Source organism: Lepidochelys kempii, chromosome 2, assembly GCF_965140285.1.
Source record: "Lepidochelys kempii isolate rLepKem1 chromosome 2, rLepKem1.hap1, whole genome shotgun sequence".
Lineage (NCBI taxonomy): Eukaryota > Metazoa > Chordata > Testudines > Cheloniidae > Lepidochelys > Lepidochelys kempii.
In genome coordinates, this window is record NC_136381.1 from 122,757,375 (window position 1) to 122,779,029 (window position 21,655).

The window sequence follows — 21,655 nt, forward strand, 5'->3', positions numbered from 1 at the left end:
GAATTTTTTTTCTGTGAGGTTTGAGAAAGATAGATCTTATACTATACTTCTTATATTGATTAGGTCTGATACAGAGGAATAATTATAAGAAGAGTATTTGTTGTCGTTTATAGCAATAGATATTTGAGTAATTGTAACTCGTTTTACTTTGTTTTGTCTAGTTTTGGATTATTTGACCAAATATGAATCGTGTTAATTCATGTTTAATGTTTGCAGGGAATTCTGCCTTTGGACTATTTGAATAATAGTGCTCATTTCAAAGCTGAGAGCATGTTTACAAATGCTGTTCAGATTCTTGAGCAGTTTAAGGTAAGTAAATTAACATTCAAGAAAAAATTTGAAATGAAAAATATTTCATGCCACTCTGTTTAAAAGGTACTACAGTATAGTATACACATCTAAGATAACATTTTGATGATGGCATATTGGAAGTCAGAGTAAAGGGAAATCACATGTACATACTATATGATATGAAATAGATAAAAAGCAGATCTCTGTGAGATTGGAAATTTCTTCTTTAAATTTAAGAAAAACTTTAACTTTTTTGAATAATTTATTCTTTTTATTGTCCTGAGCATAAATGAAGTTCAGTAATGATTATTGTGCATTATACTGGTGTAGAGAATTTAATTTCTAAGAGTCCAGCTGGACCTTGGGTGTGTGTATGCAGCTCAAGTTGAAGTTAATGAGAGCAGTGCTTACTTATGTGAGGGCAGAAATTGACCCTAAATTTAATTGTGATATCTGAAAAGATAAGGAGGTTGCTATCGATCATGAGTGGGGAATCTGTTTTCTATGCAACTGGGGTTGGAACATTCCAAGCTCAAAGTTCAGGGCCAATAAACAACTTAATCAGAAGGTAATAAGTACCTGTCTGCTCATGAAGCATAATGACCAGTAAGTGTTTCAACCAGTCTTTTTCTTTTTTTCCACAACACCATTATTTCTATAGTATTTATGGTGTTTGTCAACTTTTTTGCAGGTACATTCGCCTCTTTAGTTAATAGGGTGTTCTTATCTACCCCCCCAAAGTTGTTCCTGGTTCTTGGCTTTGAGTAACTCTTATCCTGTCTTTTTCTAGTGATAAATTTCCTGCTTGCTAGCTTATTTTTGAAGTCTTTTAGGGGCATAGATTGTGTGTGTTTGAAGGAAAAATAAGATAATTCAAAAATAATGGGAAGTAGCTCAGCAGCTTAAAGAGATGCCAAGTGGGTCCATTGACCGTAAGTTTCCTGTGATGGACAGACCTGACCACTACTTGTATTTCCTGGGGAAGATTTTGTCTTGAATGGATGTGAGATATGTTGGAGATTGTTGCTTGAAGCTGTCAGATCCTGGGAGCAGTATACTAGAAATTCCCTTGCATCTTGTATGCATCCATTAGGCCCCAGGTCAAACTGGTGCAGGAAACCTGAAAGATATTTTCAAGGTCTTCCAGGCTGAATGACTACGATTGCATCCGAGCCTTCCATTTTTGTGCACATCCAGTTTGAGAAGTCCAATAGCATCATTTCACATCTTTACAGCGGTGCATTAGTTCTTGTCTGTTGGAGTCAACACCGGTGCTTTGGTATGATCAAATCATTGATTTTATTCCTTGATTGTGTTTAGCTTTGACTCTGCTCAAAGTGGAGCCACCCAGTAAACACTGATTATTTTTTCTCACCTTGTACATTGTGGAAGTCCTACTGTGAGAATTTCTGGTAGGTGGCTCACATTTGCTTTTCAATTGAATCTTTAGGGGTACTCTTTCAGCACTGTGCAAGGAGTTGTAAGGAACTCTTAACTATTTACAAGAGTAGAAAACCCAAAACCCCATCCATTGTGGTAAAAATTTGACCGTTGTTGCTTTTTTACAGCATTAAGAACCTTTCATATATCAACCTAAACATTAATTTCTAGTTACGGCTTTTATGTTCATTGCTTTCATAATTTGTTTGCAGATTAAGATGACTCAGAAGAAGGAAACTACATTATCATTTCTATTTGTACCTTTTCAGTAAGTGCATTTTAAATTTTTTATATTTTACCTGAATAAAAATTATTTTATTTTTCACTTTGATAAGTATTTCAGTGATAAGTATTTGATAAGTATTTATGGGATAACAGACAAGCACTAATGCACAGAGATGCAGTCTCTCTTTCAAATATACTGTGAGAATGGTATCCCAAATCTTGCCCTCAGATATGAATGAGAGCTGTGCATGCTTATGAGAGTGGAGTTTTTCCTTAGAATTTATATTTTGGAAGAATTTAAAGACATAACTTTTAATCATACTTAAAATAACATCAGATTTTAACATATATTTTCAATCCAAGCACATACATTAAGATAACTTTTTCATTCTATGGTATGGTTGAGTATTAAATAATAGATTAGAGACATTCTTAGGATTGCAGGAGTGTACAAAATGTATGGTTTTTTTTCTAGGTTTGCTCCCTTTTATGAACAAAACATCCCTATACCTCGATTGTAGTGTATCTTCAAATACAGTTGCTTGAACATTTCCATTACAAAAGTGAATTTCAGTTACTAATAATGGTCTTGAATGAAATTTGGGGTGAATCTCAGGGAGCAGTCCTCTCCTCTATCCCTTTCCCTGCTCCCCCCCCCCCCCCCGGGGAAGTTTAATCAGAAGTGATTGAGCCATTTTTAAGCATGGAATGAGTAGAGGAAAATGAAGATTTCCTGCTAAGAATAAATATTTGTGGGGTTCTTTTAAACAGCTGTTCAGCCTCAGCGAAAGGTATTGGGAAATTTTAAATTTAAAAGGCACACCTGTCTCATGAAAATTGGATTCGGATTGGCAGAGTTTTAAAAGTTTTTAAAACAGACAAAATTCATGCACAAAATATATCATTCTGAAATTATTAAAACTAAGAAAGTCTCATTCTTAAATTATTAATGCTAACAATCTCCCAACATTCCATTGACAATGCACAGGTATGCAGACATAAATTGAGTGGAAATTTCATTTGATTAGAAGATATCTGATAATTCCACTGAAGTGGAGTGGAATTTTGGCTTTTATAGGTAAAAGATAGTGAGATATGATATGCTCCTTTTCTTATGACAGTTGGGTGTATGTATGTCGCAACTGAACTAAGAGGGAATTTGCCCATTGTGTGGATGTATTAGACTTTGGGCCATACATAGAAGGGGACCTGCAGTACACAACAGTTATGCCCCGCTTCCTCAAAACCTGCTTGCAGGAAAAGCAGCCCGTTGCAGCTAGCTGGTGGGGGCTTGGAACCAGGGTGGGCCAGCAGCCCCCCATCAGCTCCCCTAAGTTCGCTGTGCAGCAGCTGCCCAGCAGGCTATCAATTGCCGGGCAGTTGAGCTGTCCCTCCTCCCACTGCCGTGTGCTGCTCCTGCTTTGAACATAAGAATGGCCATACTGGGTCAGACCAAAGGTCCATCTAGCCCAGTATCCTGTCTACCAACAGTCTACTATCTACCAACAGTGGCCAATGCCAGGTGCCCCAGAGGGAGTGAACCTAACAGATAATGATCAAGTGATCTCTCTCCTGCCATCCATCTCCACTCTCTGACAAACAGAGGCTAGGGACACCATTCCTTGCCCATCCTGGCTAATAGCCATTAATGGATTTAACTTCCATGAATTTATCCATGAATATATTTATTTAATATTTCTCTTTTAAACCCTGTTGGAGTTGCTCCTGGGAGCCTCCTGCTTGCTGTGCAGGAGGTTGGGGGGAAGAGGAGTACTGAAGTCAGGGTGTCCCCCTCACCCTGCTCCTGTACCTCATCTCCACAGAGCAGGGGGGACATGACAGGGAGGCTCAGGATGGCAAGAGCTTGCCGACAGCAGCTGCTGTCTCAACTGGCTGATCTACTTAAAAAGGCAGTGTATTTAGAGTGGGGTCAGCATACTTAAAGGGGCAATGCATGTCTGTCTGTCTGTCTGTCTGTCTGTCTCTCTCTCTCTCACACACACACACACACACACACACACACACACACACACACACACACACAGTGTGTGTCTTTCTCACACACACATGCACCGCCGCACCCCCCCGCCCCGGCACTTTGGAAAGTGGAGGGAGTGGTGTGCTTCAGTGGGATAGCGTGGGTTCATCATCATGTTCGGTTTCCACAGGAAATGTTTGCAGCCACTGCCATGCGTCTACTGAGTCTCCTCCCTCCATTTGTGCTTCCTTGTAGAGAGTGTGAGGTTACATTAACAACAATGTGTTAACCCTTGAGGGCTCAGCCAAGTGCTAGTTCATCATTTAGGAGCAAGGCATTCCCTGGGAAATATCCCACCCTCTGACTCCACCACCTCAACCAAACTTCACAATCATCATTGCTGTGTACAGTATTAACTTGTTTGTTTAAAACTTATACTGTGTCTGTCTATCTGTCTGCCTATCTGTCTATCTAAAAAAATTATCTGAAAAAATTTCCCTGGAACCTATCCCCCCCTCCCCTCATTTACATTAATTCTTTTGGGGAAATTGGATTAGCTTAACATCGTTTCACTTAAAGTAGCATTTTTCAGGAACATAACTACAACGGTAAGCGAGGAGTTACTGTAGGTTGTTTGTGCTTCTGACAATAATCTGCATTGGGGCTAGTCTGACTGTACACTCAGTTCAAGCTACTTTCTTCCCGAAAGGATTTCAGTCTTGAATTAGGCCCATGAGTTTGTCTTCAGTAATAATTAGTTCTGTATTCAGTTCTTGGAGTGCTCCAAAAACATTTTATCATTTGGAGCAGCTGCCTTTCCTTCAGGAAATGAGACTGGCTTAACTGGAGTCTGTAAAATCCTAAGAGCTTTAAATATCTCTTTTTGTGTTGTAGATTAAATTTGCTAAATAAGATTCCTGTCTTTGTGGACAGAGATTATTTGCTGTGGTATTTTATACCACAGCTTCCTCAAAGGGAAAGATTCAGGATCTTTAAGCTCTCAGACCCCAGTCAAATAGTCTCAAAAGCCTATTAAAAAGTTTTAATCAAAACTCTGATTAGAAATGACAATTTTGTTATCAAAGTATTTGTCAATCCATGTGGAACAAAAATGCCATATGGGATGTAGGGGCATTCAGGTTTTTATTTCAGTCTGAATCTGCCATGAGGATATTTCCTTTGTTTCCTGTTTTTTTTCCAGAAGGACCTGTCCAGTTCTGTATTATGATACTTTTATCTTACATTATTGCTGAATGTACCGTTAGGAAGATATAAATGCTGTTGATTTCATGATAGATAAGTGTTTTGTATCTGTTTTGGTTTTTGAGTTTCGATCAATGTAAGTGGAAATCCCATAGATATTTATAATTTAACAAATATGCGGGGGGGGGGATGTTCTTCCTGTTCTTCTTCTTTTTCCTTTATGCTGCTTTTCCTGGTGAGAGTTGTGGTGGCAGCATGGAGAGTTGGGAGGACCCAGACGTCCCTTTCCTCTGCAACAGATTCCAGGCCCCCCTGGGGATTTCCCAGCATTCCTAGGCCAGCCAGGAGATATAACCCCTCCAAAGTGTCTGGGTCGGCCTCCCGAGTGACATCCTTATCAGGTGCCCAAACCACCTCAACTGGTTCCTCTCGATCCAGAGGAGTAGTGGCTCTGCTCCAAGTCCCCTGCATAGCTGAGCCCCTCACACTGTCATGGAGAGTAAGCCCAGAAACCAGTGAGGTTTCTCTGCAGGGTGGCTGGGGAAAATGTTCTTTAAACTTAATATGAGCCTGTAGTAATTTTGTTGTACAGTCTGTTGCCCAAGTAACATTAAACAGAACAAACAATTGATTTCTTGAGATTCTCTTTAATAGTATCTGGTTCAGTTGATTCAGTAATAATTCTAATCATAGATGACTTTCTAGGGCTCCTGTGTGTATTAAAAATAAACAAACAAAATGCCATAAATGTGCAAATTAGCATGCAAATAGCCTGCATGGTGAAAGGTTTTGGACTAGCACATGACAGTTTGTGGTATGAATCTTTTTAATCTTTCATCTTTAGTATATTAAAGATAAATATTCTTGTCTTGCTGAAGTACTGAAGATGAGTGCACTCATCGACAGTCTGATGGTCTTTCCAACTTAATTCTGGGAGAGGAGAATGAAAAGCTTGACCAGAATCACTACCTAACTCTCATAACAGTCCTAAATTTCCAAGAGTCTTCCACCTGGAAACTTACTGTTAGGCAGGTTACTTGACACCAGGGCTTGATTCTGCAGGGTGCTCATCACTTTGGCACTGATCTGGCAAAGCATATGCTAAACACTAACCAGATGAGTAGCCTCATTGACTTCCTGGCTTAAAGTTAAACATGTGCTTGAGTGCTTGATTGGATTCGAGACCCTCTACTCAGCATCTTTCAGGAACGAGGCGCCAAAAGGCAGCATGACTATTGTCTTGCCGTGTATATATTATCAATAGTTGACGACACAGTACTTCTTATTTCATAATTATTTAAATTGGATAAGATTTCACAAAAAGAGAGTACATTTTACTGCTATGTTAATATTCTATACTAGGAGAAAAAAATCCTTGGAGCTGAAAAAAATCACTTAACATTTTATGTTTATTTATATTTCCTCCTATTTTTGGAAATAGTGGAAAATGAATTGCACAAACACAAACTACCTTTTACAGGCAAAGCTGCCCAGAGGGGAGGGCAAAGGGGCAGTTTGTTCCAGGCCCCCCATTTGAGAGGGCCCTCAATCCATGGAATTTGAGTGAGTGGCATTGTGACCTGGCACACAGGGTTGCAGCACCTCTCAGGTTTGACAACCATGGTCACAATGCTCAGAGAGGGGACCTGGGCCCAGCCCTGCAGGACAGAAACCTCCACTGTCACACTGTCTGGAGTGGCTCACAACTGTGAATGCCTACCTCGGGGGAGACTGTCAGAAGACATGGCATATACCCCAAGCTGGTGGTATGTTCTATAATTAGATTTTATCAAGTCAGCAACAAGTGTGAACTCCTGGATCACTATACCAGTCTCACCATGGAGTCACACACAGTCCCCTTAGACTCTCCAGTCTACCTTGCCACCCAGACGAACTGAACTTTGTGATAATGGTCACTTAACCAAAAATCATACCACATCAGGTTGCTCCCAGTCCCAAGAGCAGTTATTGAGAGGTTAAAGCAGGTAAAACATATGTACAGGTGAATAACAGTTTGCAATTCCAAATGATGGCAGTGATGTAGTAAACTGCCAGTTTCCCAGAAGTCTTTTCAGGGTACCCAGATAGTTTCTAGGGATTTCTGCTTTGCATTGGTACACTTTCCTGTAAGAGTCCAGACAGTCCAGAGATGAAGGATCTGTCCTTGAATCCATATTTATAGCTTCTTCTGACAGAAAAAAAACTGACCGTGGTCTCTGCGAACATGAGCTTTTCCTTTAATTATGGTGAGTGAGAAAGGCTCTTTGAGTTTTTGACCCTCTGGTGATCAGACACAGTAGCTACTTGTTTTGGAATTAGCATTTTTCTGTTAAAGTCCTTCATTAGCATTCGACAAGGCTTCTCTGATGGGTTATGTAGTTAAAGGGATATACACAACGTAAATGTTCGCTGCTGCATTATAAAAGGTCACAGACAAGTGAAAACAATGCAAGTAACTTCCCAGTAGTTTTATGAAGTCTTTGTGACTTTTATGAAGTCAAATACACTCTTCTATCTTCAACAGTCACTTTGATCAATACTAATACACAAATGAATTGACCTGAATACACTTTAGCATGACCTGGTCTGCCGGTGTCACAGGGGTGAGTGCAGGGCAGGCAACCACCGCCCCCTCTTTGGGCCTTAGTTTTAGGGTGAATAAGGTGGGGTGCCTTGGTTTCAGATTTTGCCCAAAGCCCCCAAAAAACTCTGTGCAGCTTAGTCTACAGGCAGGGGTGAAAGTAAGTCTAGGGACTTCCGGTATGGGGCTGGGCTGGGGCTGAGGCTGGCTCTGGCCCCCGGAAGGGGTGGAGCCTCGGGTGGAAGGGGCGGGGCTGGGGGAGTCAGAGCCAGCCCCGGCCCACCCTGTACTGGCAAGTGCCTCCCCCCCCCCCCCACCTGGGGAAACAGCGGCAGCCGGGGGCTCTGGCAGCGGTTTCAAGGGCCCTGGGCCCTTTAAATCGTCCCCGGAGCCCCGCCACTGCTTCCGCAGGGCTCCAGCTGCTGCTACCGCCCCAGGCCCTTTAAATTGCCACCCCAGCCCTGCCTGCCGGGGCTCTGGCAGCAATTTAAAGGGCCGGAGGCTCCAGCCGCTGCTGGGGGCCACAGGCCCTTTAAGTTGCGCCTGGGGAAGCCGATTCACCCCGATACGGCGCACCGGCTCTTGTCGGTACGCCATACTGGGGTGTACCGGTTTACTTTCACCTCTGTCTACAGGACTAGAGTTAATAATAGCAAAGCTGGGACGGTTTGACCTCTATTCTTTCCCACAGACGAGTGTGTCCCAATGCATTTGGTGTAAGAAATTATTAGTATATTGTAATTGGAAACGCTACAGCTGCATCCCAATGACTCAAAATTCATTGAAAATATACAGTATTTGGAGATGTAAGTAGGGAGTTAATGTAGGATTTACACACAGATTGTGCTAATCTATGATTGCTCTTGTCTGCTGTTGCAGATAAGCAGGGTTCTGTGTTTGCATTCCCTCCAGGCACAACTGTCCTTCTTGTTAAGGTAAGAATAATTCCCTTCCCCCACTATTCAGTGATGGATGGTGAATTTGTACAAAGGAGTTAATTGCACTTTTTTTTCTGATGCTAGAAATCAAAAAATTGCAATACAGAAAAAGAGCGCACACCAATTAAATAATCTACTTCCACCTAATTTACAGGGCTTTTGTGAGGCATTATTAACTAATGTTTGTAAAGTGCTTTGAGAGCGTCTGAAAGATATTGTAGAAATCCAAAATGTTAATATTATTCCATTTTTAGAATATTATTCATTTTAAAGTAAATTTTAAGCAAGTTAAGTCTGTATAGAAAGTTCTTTAATAAGTCCCTTGTAACAGTATTTAAAATCACTTTTACAGGAAGTAATTGGATGGGTGTTTATATTAGGCCCATACCACAAGGAACATGGATTTGAAATCTTTTTAAAGTTGTTCCATATAACTGAATTTTCAGAAATTCTGGAACAGATCTGAATCAGAAATTTCTGCTTAAGAAATTCTGTATTTCCAGTTGGGCTAGTCAAAAATTTTCTTTTGAAACTGTTGACAGAAAATTTAGTTTTTGACAAATTGAAAAGTTTAAAGAAAGCATCTGAAAATTTTGATTTCTCAATGAAAACTTTTTTTGTTTTGTTTTATTTTTGTCAAACTTTTTATGGAAAAAGAAACCTTTTTTCCAACCAGCTCTATTTTCCAGACATTTTGTTACAAAGTGCCCTGGGAAATTTGTATGTCAACTCCAGATTTCATGCTTCAAAGCTAGAGTCTTTGATATATTCCAGGTATTGGCAACCTTTGTCCCGCTGCCTGCCACAGTAAGCCCCCTGGTGGGCCGGTTGTGGGAAGCAGCGGCCAGCACATCCCTCAGCTTGCTCTGTTTCTCGCAGCCCCCATTGGCCTGGAGCGGCGAACTGCGGCCAGTGGGAGCTGTGATCAGCCAAACCTGTGGACACGGCAGGTAAACAAACCGGTCTGGCCCGCCACAGGGTTTACCCTGGCGGGCCGCGGGCCAAAGGTTGCCGAACCCTGATATATTATGTGTTGCTGAATATAATAATATGAAAGTGTTGGGAGCTTTAAGACCCTTTACTCACTTAATGTTGACATGGAGTCCAAACTCAATGAAATTTACTCCTATTTACATTAACTTTTGGCAATAGAGATTACATTGAACTGAAGCAAAAGTCTTCTAATTTCCACAAGTAATCTATTGTCTAGGAAAATTGTGGCTAGCATGATGTTCAGAGGATAACGGGGAAGATTATAACTCGGCCCTTTTGCATGTGGATCCCAATTCCACTTTTTTTGTTTGATTCAGCAGTCAAATGTTGTGGAGGACAGATGTGACCACTCTGCACTGCCATCATAACTTGAGTGGTGTCTGCATGCCCAGATTGAGGTGAGTTAGAACTCTCAGACAGCCCTAGTTATTTATAAGGAAGCATCTGGCTCCAAGTGCTACAATATTGTTCACACCTGAAAGTCTGGCAGAAACCTTTATGGAGGATCAAATCTGAACAAAATCATGCCTTGAGTCTAGTTATGAGACTCTGTTACAAGTGTGAAACTCAGGAAGTACTTACTTGCCAATTACAAGTCTACTGCAGATTGAACAAGACCATGACCTGCTTCCACAAGAATGAATCATGTTATTGATAGAGTCTCTCACTTGTGTGCAAAATCATTGTGTGGCTCATGCCACTGGAAAATCCGTTTGATTATTTTCTCAGACTCCTAGAAGGCCACAGGAAGAAAAGATCCATTTTGTTAGGTAGGGGTTTTTTCCCTCATCCCTCCCACCCCAGAATAAAAATCTTCAAAAGCTGTTTGCTTAGCAAAACAGGAGACTTTACTGTTATGCACATGCTTCCAAATTCTGACCTTTTGACTTTTGCACATAAGAAAGGAAGGTAGCAAGGTGCCAGATACCAAAAATAAAAGGAAGAGTAAGAGAGGACAAATAGTAAAATAAATCCCAGGATTTGCTAGCAGGTAAAAATTGATGTCCGGGGAAACAGTCTCTCTCATTACAGTGTGGTTGTAGCCCATGTCAGTTCCAGGATATTAGAGACACAAGGTGGGCGAGGTATATATATAGGATTCTTCATTGGGAAATAACTCAGATATTTTGTACTATTTAACGGTAAGCATATATCTTGTTGTATGTGAGAGATTTTCACATCTGATACAATAATCTTCAGATAACTGAATTTGTTGGCATCTTAAACCTAGTTATACCAAAGAGATCTTTCTTTTTTTTTTTTTAACCATAGATCAGTAATCTGGTACACCTTTAGTGTAGTGCATGCAGGGTTCAATCCACAACTACAGTTCAATGAGAATTGTGTCTATACCTTACCATGCACCACCCTGAAAATCTAGCCCTCTGTCTTTGTTTTTCAGTATTAGTTTAAAATGTAACACTCTTAAATATATGCCAGATTTTAACCTAGAAAATGTTAGATCACACAAGGCAAGTCTTTCTGCAGAATTATGCATTATTTGCCATGGTTACAGAAAAGAAAATGGGGATTTTATAATGTGGAGTGCATCTTTGAAGTAATCTGGGAACTTCAAAGAAATGCCATATATACAGACATGTTTATTCTGTCTTTACTCTTGCTCTGACAGCTGAAGATGTAAAACTGCCTTGTCTCCCTTTTGTCTGATGTTCTTTCAAAACTAGTGTAGTAAGGTATGCTTGCAAAATTGACAGTTGGTGCAAAGAAAACGGGGTGACTTTTTTTTATCATTTTAATCTGAGATTGTGTCCCCGGAGGTACCAGAGCCCCTGGTGCCATCTTTGAAGCATTCTAATATTAACGAAGTGGATCTTGTGGTGGTTCTTAATTCAGAAAATGCCAGTTCAGATGGTACTTCCCATAATGCACTGTGACAGCCGATCTGAAGAATTCTGGGGTGTCAGAAAGAAACAGGAGGGAGTAAGGGGCTACTGTAGTAGAGGGAAAAGTTATTAATGCAGGAACTGTTCCTCTTCTGTTTGCATCTCATTTTACAGTGCAATAAAAATTTACAGTCCAAACCCATTTATCTGAAGGCTTTGGGATGCAAATAGTTTAGTTTATCAGGGGAGTCAGCTGGTGTCCTCTTCATAGTGTTGTAGGTGGAGGGGAGGGTGCTTCTCCATTGTCAGCTATCTCTGGAAAGAGAGCTAGTATTCTGTTTGTGTGGCCTCTTCTTCACCCTGTTAAAAAGTGGGGACCCAGATTTTAGCTTGTCTCTCTGTGCTCACCTTTATCCTGCTGTCTTTGCAGAAGTAGGTTGGCAGTTCTTCACTGTTTTCCAGGTTTTGAGAACATCTGTGTATCTATTTGTGTAGACTCCCATATTGCCCTGAGAGACAAAAAGGTTTAACTAAATATATTGATAAAAGTTACTCTTGAAAGTGAGAGTGATTACCTCTTGGGTTGAAAAAAATGAGTGAGTGGGTTATAATGTGCATAAACCACAGCTAAAAATGTCAATCAATATCTGTTTTATTTAATACACTGTTCATAAAGCTCACAGTTAAGCAGTATTTTAAAAGTTAACATTGAATCGAAGCCTTTGACCGGGGGATGAAACAATCCCTCTTACAAATCAGGCTTCCTGTTGTTTTCTAGTTTCAATAGCACTTGTAGCAGCTTTTAAGTTTTACAGGAAAAGCTCACTGGGAATTGCTTTGGCCTAGCACAGAGAACTGTGACACAATTGTATTTACAATAAAATAGGGGGAAAAGTAAGGTTGAGAACGAGCTAAAGAGATAATGTATTAGATAATGTATCCCCAGTATAACTTTATAAATATGCCGTTTGCTTACTTCTTCATTTTATAGTGAGCAAGGATTGGTTCATTAAGTGGTATAGCCATTGTATTTAATGAACCAGCCAGCACATGACCTTTTGTAATACTAAATTAGATTTTTTTAAATGTGTTTTCCATCATTGAAGGATCTTTCTCCACTCCCCCATTAAGCTTCTTGCACCCTCAAGGGTCCCACATCCTGTCTACTATTCTTCACGCTAAAAATAGCTAGATCCATCTTCCACTGGAGTTTCTCAATTCTGTTTCTGAGTTGGCCAGAGGAGTTGCTTCATAGAGTGTTTTTCTTCCTCCTGACCTCCAGTTGACATTAACTCTTGTGATACTGGTTTGCATACAAAATATGCAAATATGTAGCCCAACCATCTTATTTGTCTCTTTCTGATCAGTGTGTTGGCAGCAGGTTGTTTAACATGCCTGCACATTTTTCTGTCTCTTATCTTTAGGGTGACCAGATATCCTGATTTTATAGGGACAGTCCCGATTTTGGGGGCTTTTTCTTATATGGACACCTATTACCTCCCACCCCTTGTCCCAATTTTTTACACTTGCTATCTGGTCACCCTACTTACTTTAGCTATCCAAGGGACTTTCATAAGTCTCCTGAGGCATTTACTTCTGAATACGTGAATATGCTGTATCAGGGACACTGATTTATGGGAAATGAAAAGCCAAATGTAATTTCTAGAATTTGAAAGTCCGGGATTATACCATTATCTGGCAGACCATTTTATGGAGTTTCATTTATGTCCTACTGTTCTCTCTCTTTAGAGAGAACAATATAGAGATGCTCTTGGGGTCTTGTTGACCGCTGAAAGTACTTTCCCCCTACTTTCACACCACTATGGTCTATGAAATAGAATAGCAGGAGTTTAAAACAGAAATTTTAAATTCCTATTCTTTTGTTACTCCAGGTGTTAATCTGCTTGTTACTTTGCTTCACGGTGTCTGCTATAGTCAACATTACTTGTAAAGTGTTAGTAAAATGAAGCACTGAGTTGCAGAGCTATTTGAGTATAACATTACAGCTGGACTGGTTGATTTACAGCAACAAGAACTGCACAGATTCCAGGAGTCAGTGGTCAGGATCCATGATGATTAATCAACAAGGTTAACAACATGCCATGAACACGAGCAAGGGAGGTTCCCACATCTCATGAAGTTAGTGTTTCACACAGATTTAACAAAACAACTCTGCATCCATTTAAATAGTCACAGATATCTCGAAGGCCTGTAATTGCATTTTTAAATATCAAAATATTAGATTCTGAATAAATTATTAAAATTAATATAGAGATATAATTTTGTGAAGTCCACAGTTTTCATAAATGGAATTTTTTTCTCTGATCGTTGCCTCTGTAAGCACCATACAACAAGAATTGTACTGTACAAGAAGTTTGATTGAAAATAAGCATTGTAGTTCCTGACTTCGATTTTGAAATATTTATTTCACCAGGTTTTCCTCAGTTCACTGAATAATCTTATGACTGTGTAGCATCATTTGCGATTTTATCCTTTTATGAAGATCATCTGCCCCTGGTGGAAACATGTCAGGGTTTTATATCATGTATTCCATCCTGCTCACACCAAACTTGTACAGCATCCGGCATACATCATTAAAATAAATGATGCAGTGACAAAAATAAGCTAGTTTATATCTACACTGTTAATTCCTTCCATAGTCAGATGCCTTTATAGAGATACTCAAGCTGCAAAGGGATTGGAGATATAAATTAGAGCCCAGGCTTCAGATTAACTCGAGCTGGGACCTGCCCACTTTTCACTGAGGATGCAGGGAAAATCACTCAAATGCTGATCTTCCACTGACCTTTCCACAGTTCCCACTGAAAGAAAGACAGGTTCTCCTGCAGTTGACACAATTAACTGGGAAAGAATCCTAGAGCATCTCCGCACAGAGTCCTGGGATATGCAGACACGTATGGGTGAGTGCAGAGACAGTGAAGACACAGTAACCCAAGTAGGCCTTTGCTGTGGGGACTGTCACACCTGGGCTAGCCCAAACTGGGTGCCAACCACTTTGATTAACTATGCAGTGAAGACATACCCCCAGTATCAGCAATACAAGTGCTGCAAAGGAAACCATTCCTCTAACCTTTTTTCCTAGTCTATGAGCCTATCTTGTCATTCATTGTTAAATTCAGGGTCCTTTTAATATCATTGCTTTAGTACTGGATTATAGGGTTTTATTTTTTAGCCTAATTGTACAATAATGTTGATATAAATAAATGCACAAACATGCATAATAAAATAAACATACTAGCAATGGTGTATCCAGATGTACTGTGAGTGTCTACTTTTCCGGGATTTTATTTCATAGCTTGATTGCAATGTCCTACATAAATGGAATTATGCTGTTAGAGATGGTTTCCTCTGAACAATGTTGATAGATAGGAATCACTGACTGGCCAGACAGAGTCCCCTTGAGATAACAGTAGCTTCATTTCATCACAGCAGTGTATTAATGCTGTCAAGCACCATTGTTTTATGTGAGGTATGAATGATGTGATGGAAATATTAAATTTGTCAGGTGTACTTATGGCAAGAGCAGCTAACATCTCTTTAGGGACAGTTTACAAGTAATTGCACAGTTAGCCCAATTATTTTGTTACATAATTAATTGTGTTTATACATGGATGAAACTGTTATCTGTCCTCCTTGAAGTAGAAATCTATTTCTTGGTTATTTGTGTGTTTGTATGTGTTTGTTTTTGAACCTTTTCAGGGGAACAAAATCTCAACTTTTAAGACTGTATATTATTACATATGTACAATAATGGCCTGTGAGCTCTTATTTTCATGAGTTTAAGCCTCAGAGTTCTGTGCTATAGGAAGTTGTGATAGGCATTTTTGCTTTATTTTACAGGTTTCATTCTTCCCAAAAATATTGGAGAAGAGTGGAGGAAAGAATGAATCCACTGTCCTCATTCTCTTTGCATGTTCAGTTTTTGTTAATTCATGGGAAAGAATGAAAAAACTATTTTCTTCTGTGTTAATTTAACCTTTTGGATAGATTAATTTTCAAAATATAACTATCTACTATCCCCTCTATTCGTCTTAGCTTGTGAAAGATACAGGCTTGGTGTTGGTAGCTAGGCCCATTACACTAAGCTATATATTTTAACTTTTACTTTTTTTTCAAGTGCTCAATGTTTTTGCAAAACTAGTTACTTTATAAGCTATTTGAATAATATTAAAATAATTACTTGTAAATGTGTAATAAAAGGGGAAAGCAAACAATAAAAGCATGCAGTATACACTGTCATTACAGCATATGTGTGACCCATTACATACTAAGTGTGTGGGGATAACTTGAGATTCAGATTGTGGCCAAAATAAATGTGCTTGTTTTGGATTCTGAACCCCTTAAAATGTCAGGGCTGGGACTGGGGGGTTATGTGGCTTTGAATCCCCAGATCTGAATCCATCTCGTGGTTTTGGTTTCTAGTCAGATCCAAAACCAAATCGACTTATTATCCAGTTCATGTTCAGATATTGCTTAAACCTCAGCATTTCCCATGAACTTTGGCTCCAAATGGTGGAAATCTCATGAGATTAGATGATTCTGTGCTATTTGTTCTTTTAGACTGAAATCCGGCATGTATTAAGCCAGGGGTCGGCAACCTTTTAGAAGTGGTGTGCCGAGTCTTCATTTATTCACTTTAATTTAAGGTTTCGTTTGTCAGTAATACCTTTTAACGTTTTTTAGAAGGTTTCGCTCTATAGGTCTATATATTATATAACTAAACTATTGTCGTATGTAAACAAGGTTTTCAAAATGTTTAAGAAGCTTCATTTAAAATTAAATTAAAATGCTGATCTTACACCGGGGGTTCCATTCACCTAGGCCGGCAGCAGGCTGAATGGGGCCTGTGGCCAGGACCCCGGCTGGCAAGGGGCCAGCAGCCAGAACCCCAGACCGGCAGTGGGCTGAGCGGGGCTGGCGGCCAGGACCCCAGACCAGTAGTGGGCTGAGCGGCTCAGCCTGCTGCCGCTCAGTCCGCTGCCAGTCTGGGGGTCCATCCGTCCCGGCTGCCAGCCCCACTCAGCCCACTGCCAGTCTGGGGTCCTGGCTCGGTCTACCTTCTTCCTGGTTCTAGCCATTCTCTTCCTCTCTCTGCACTGAGATGAGGGTGGGAGTGCACTGAGACCAGGGCTGGGGGTGAAGGAGCAGGTTGGCGTGCAGGGTCTGGCCAGGAGCTAGAATGAGGGAAGGGGCTCAGGGTTGGGGCAGGAGGTTTGGGTGTGGAGCGCTTATCCGGGCAGCTCCCATTTGGTGTGAGGGCTGCAGGTGGGAATGTGGGGGTGTGTGTGTGTGCGCAAGAATTCCCCTTTGGTGCTCAGGGCAGGGGGCTGGGGGTGTGTGAGGAGGGTGCAGGAGTCAGGGCCGGAGGGCTGGGTATGTGTGGGGGGTGCTGGAGTCAGGGTTGGGGTTGGGGGGGTGCAGGAGTCAGGGTTGGGGTTGGGGGGGTGCAGGGGTCAGGGCATGGGGCTGGGGTGTGTGGGGGGTGCGGAGGTGAGGGCAGAGGGCTGTGTGTGTGTGTGAGGAGGGTTCAGGGCAAATAGCTGGGGGTGTGTGAGGAGGGTGCAGGGGTGAGGGCTGAGGGGTGTGGGGGGTTCAGGATCCGGGCAGAGGGCTGGGGGGGTGCTCCCAGCCCCCTACCCTAAGCGGCTCACGGCAGGGGGCTCAGGGGATATGCCCTGATTCCACCCCCCCTCCCCAAGGTCCCCGGAGCAGAGAGCATGCTGCAGCTCCGCTTTTCCCTCTCCCCCTCCATAGCAAGAACCACCAGCTGATCGGCCCAGCCGCAGGGAGGGAGAGGAGGGGCAGGAACCCAGCACGCTGGGGGAAGAGGCAGGGGGAGGGGAAAGCTTGCCTGCCCTGCAAGGAGAGAGCGGTGGGCGGAAAAGAGCTGGCCGGGCAGGAATTTAAATGGTACGCTGCTGTCTGCCGGGGTCCGGCAGACAGCAGCGTGCCATTAAAAATTGGCTCGCATGCCGTCTTTGGCACACGTGCCATAGGTTGCCGACCCCATAGTAAGCTCTGTTAAAACTAATCATAGTAATTATTCATCCGTGAACCGCAGTCCTGCCCAAACCTGATCCCCTTGTCTTCATTCCATGCAGTGCATTACTATTTTTTGTCCTGAATGAGTTCCTTATCTAAAGTCCTTTCCTTATGTTGTTAGGTTTTTAGTAACTTACTGCCCCTGTGTAGATTTCTCCTTAGGATTCATTATATTTATTTCCCTTGCTTCTCACAGCCCTGATTCTTCAACTGACTGCATGTGATTGCCACCCTGCACTCTTGCAGAGTCTCCTTTAAGCAGATGGAGCTCCACATGTGCATATGGATGGGTGCACCAGCAGCCGGTCAATCAGTTGCAGGACTTCACCTAATTCAAAGTGTCTCTGAATTTATTTGACACCTCTTCGTTGGCACTTCAGTAAACAAAGTTTGGTGTCTTATAAAAACATTTGTGCAGAAGTGGGGTAACATTTAGGGTATGTTTTTATAGTCAGCCTATTAAAATTAACAATGCACTTATGAATGTTACCCTTGTTCTACAAAATAATTGCATTCTGCACTGACTTACAAAAATTGTACTGCTTGAAAGCTCCATTTATTCTATTGTATCCAATCCATATGCGGAAGATCCTGGGAGCTGTCATCCATGAAGCAAGTAAAAAAGGCAAAGACCGTAGCAATTTCATTAATAATAATGTTATTCACTGAGAATTAAAGAATAATGAGAGGCTAAATGACTCTGAGATGATCTACAGTGAAAGATAAAAATAAAGATTAAAAGAATGCTTTTTTAACTTATTCAATTTTGAAGTTGAAGATGACATGGATAAAATAGGCAGAAAGTAAAATAGGTATAAAAATAAATGACAGTGCATATCATATGAGAATTTATTAGACATATACCACGAGTCATGAGAAAAGGTGTTCAGTATTCATTCCAGATTGCTAAATCTTAACCAAATGTGAAGATCAACTTTTCTTTTCTTTCTCTTATTTATCCCATAAATAGGTCCTGCCCTGTTCTTCCTAATCCCCTCTCAAAACAAACAAGAAATCTTAGAATATGACAGATATTGGAAAAGACTGTGTAATGAATACAACTCCTATTGTGTTCTTTCATAGACATTGCTCAGGTCTTTTGAGTGTACTGATGTTACAGTCTAAAACCTGGCTATTTTAATCCTGTGAGCACCAAAATTGGTGCATGCTCAGTGGCAATGGTGTGGTGACTATTTTGTTTTTTTTCTGTAAAGTATCAGTGGCCTACAAAGCAGTATGCTGCACTTTCAGAGGAGCATTTTTTTGAAACTGTGTAAAGCACTGAAGTGGTTCTCTGTTTGTTCATTTCCCGAGATTTCAAAACAGACCTTATAAGGACATTAAATCAACTCATTGTCCGCAACAACCACTTCTTTCTCTTTCTTCTTCTCTCCCCAATATTCTCCATTCTCACTACCTGATTCTGTTAATTTTCACCCATATAGCTGGTCTTCCTTAGATCCTCTACTATGGATCCTGACCTGACTGGACTGCATCTGTAGCAGTCAAACCATTTATCATTTTCCATCCTCGTAGCTACTTTTCTGTTCCGCTCCTTAGATTTTCTGTAGCCAGTCATAGCTGGAGTGCTGGTTTTTCTGCTTCTGGGGAACCTGCAGAGATTGTGTTTACTTTTGATGTGCGTAATACATTTTGGAATACCGCTAACACTGGACTCAAATGAAGCAACAGTGGCAGAAAACACTGGGAAGTTCATTGAGTAATAAAACTTGGGGGCAGTTCAGTGATCAGGCATGTAAGCTCTCCAATCCATTGCAGTGCTCCACCCTGAAAAAAATGAGCTAGGCCTTACTCTGCTCCATCCCATTCTGTTCTTTCTTTTGTATTGTGTCACTTGTTGTGACAGAAAAATTCTCAGGAAGACTAGGGTGGAGTCGTGGCTCCACAAATGAAGTGATGAAGTGAGCTGTAGCTCACGAAAGCTCATGCTCAAATAAATTGGTCTAAGGTGCCACAAGTACTCCTTTTCTTTTTGCGAATACAGACTAACACGGCTGTTACTCTGAAAACAGAAATCAATGAGAGTTTTGCCATTGACTTTAATGGAGTCATCATTTCACCTGCAGTTTTTAGGGTCCATTAGAGGATCACTATGTTTCTGAGTGAAGATAAATGCTAGTTCTTCAAGGAAAAGGTTCCTAGTCATAATATTATTTATTATTCGCATAGAGCACAAAGGGCCCCAATTGGGATTCAGGTCCCATTATGATGAGCACTATTTAAACATAGAAAAGTAACAATACCTGCCTCAAAGGGCTTGCCATTTAAAGATGTGTCTGTAGCATCCGTACAGCCCGTAGAAGTATGGCTGACTTCTTTTTTTGTTTGTTTGTTTGTTTTTTGGCAATGCTCCTGGCCAGGAACAGTAATAATGCATGTGTTACAAATGGTGCAGGGAATTTCCACCCATACATTTAGGTAGAAGTTCTAAATTAAGAAAATGTTTTTAATACAGATTCTCAAAATGAATTCAGTGTCAACATAATTTACTAATTTATGAGGATGCAGGTAGAGAAATGGCTCATGATGTCCTGTGATTAAATTGCTCAGTTTTTTGGGGATATATGGTACACTTTTAACAGAGTGCCCAGGGGGGTCTACATTAAGGTTCCTAAATTAGATACATTCTTTTCCTCCATGCTCCCAATCCCTCCCACCAAAAAAGCACCATGTTTTTTAAAAGGACCTTTTGTATTTTTATATAGGTTGCTTTCAGATACTGAACAGATAAACATTTTGAGAAAAGCAAGATCTTATATTCATCAGGAAAAATATCATGAGGCGGTAAGTGAATCATCACCATACAGTAATAAATCTTTGAAAACTTAGGCTAAATCTTGGACTTCCATCGTCTTTTTTCTATTTTCCATTTAAGTAGCCACCTTGATTTTTTTTTCCATTTACTGACTCATCTTTTACTAACACAAAATTAATCCTATTGTAAGTCTCCATAGCCTCACACTTCCATTCATTCAATTCTAAACAATAATTTTGATGCATATGAAAAGTGACAATTTTTTTTCATATTTTTAAATTTTTGCTGCTGTTGCTGATGTTTCTGACGAAACGAACCACATTTATTCGTGGTGTAACTCTTTTGAAGCCAGTGCAGTTACATGTGGATGAATTTGGCTCAGTGTTTTATGAAGGGTGGTGGATTTATTGTGCTCTGATATGAAAAAATAAGCATAGTACCTTTCAATCAAGGATTTCAACCACCCCTGTGAGATTGAGTAGGTAAATGTCATTTACAGACGGGTACTTTACAGCAAAGTTAAGGGATTTGCCCAAGGTCACACACTGAACCAGCGGCATTTCTAGAAAAAAGAATCTATGGGGCCATGTTCTGATCAAAAATCCCTGTTGGTTTGTTTTTTCCCCCCCCCTCACCTGAGCCAACTGTTTTATTTTAACTTCACCATAGTCTGTAGATTCAACTGGTATAAGGAAGACCCAGATTATAACAAGTTTACACAGAGTGCTTATTTTATGTTTTATTCTACTCTTGGTGTGCAAACCATTGAGATTGGACTCTTTGGACCATCAGTGTCCACTGGGGCCATGCATATTCCTTGCGTATCCTCATGGTCCCATATCAAGGGCATAAACGGCAGTCCAGGTCTAACCACCGTTCAGTTCCTTCTGATGACCCTAGCTGTGAGATGGAGCTCCTCAGTGTCTGGTCTCTGCAATATTTTTCAGAGTCCTTTTGTAAACATTTATATATGTTAGTGTACTTAGGAGTAGTTTTAATTAGGATAGTTTGTCCGTCAGCAAGATTTTATAGTTTTGGTTGTTTACCAACTTTATTTTTATTTTACTCTGATATGGAACTTCTTCCCTGTACCAGGCCTTATGGATGTCTTATCCTAAGTCACCTTTAAGTGTTGCCCCTCTTGAGAGGCAATCAGTGATGGTCACATCAGTTGCCTTTTTTGTCTTGCGAAGCTCACATCTCCAACAAATGCTCTGTCTTCAGGTCCTTTTCTAAAAGAACTTTGAAGGTGAGAGAGGCATGCCTAATGGTTTTATTAGACTACTTTAGGCAGCTGACCTCTAAACCAGGTGGGGCAAACCA

General features: G+C 40.8%; 1 protein-coding gene across 8 annotated transcripts in view; it reads left to right on the top strand.

Moving 5' to 3' along the window:
- Positions 1-21,655, top strand: part of PIGN (phosphatidylinositol glycan anchor biosynthesis class N) — a 169,918-nt gene that overhangs the window by 80,556 nt on the left and 67,707 nt on the right. For 7 of the 8 annotated variants that reach the window (XM_073332239.2, XM_073332240.2, XM_073332242.2 and 4 more), the window contains 4 exons: positions 217-309; positions 1,944-1,999; positions 9,967-10,047; positions 20,283-20,361. In XM_073332239.2, the coding sequence (XP_073188340.1) occupies positions 217-309; positions 1,944-1,999; positions 9,967-10,047; positions 20,283-20,361 (309 nt within the window). The remainder of the gene's footprint in view (positions 1-216; positions 310-1,943; positions 2,000-9,966; positions 10,048-20,282; positions 20,362-21,655) is intronic. The other variant, XM_073332241.2, reaches the window with a different exon arrangement.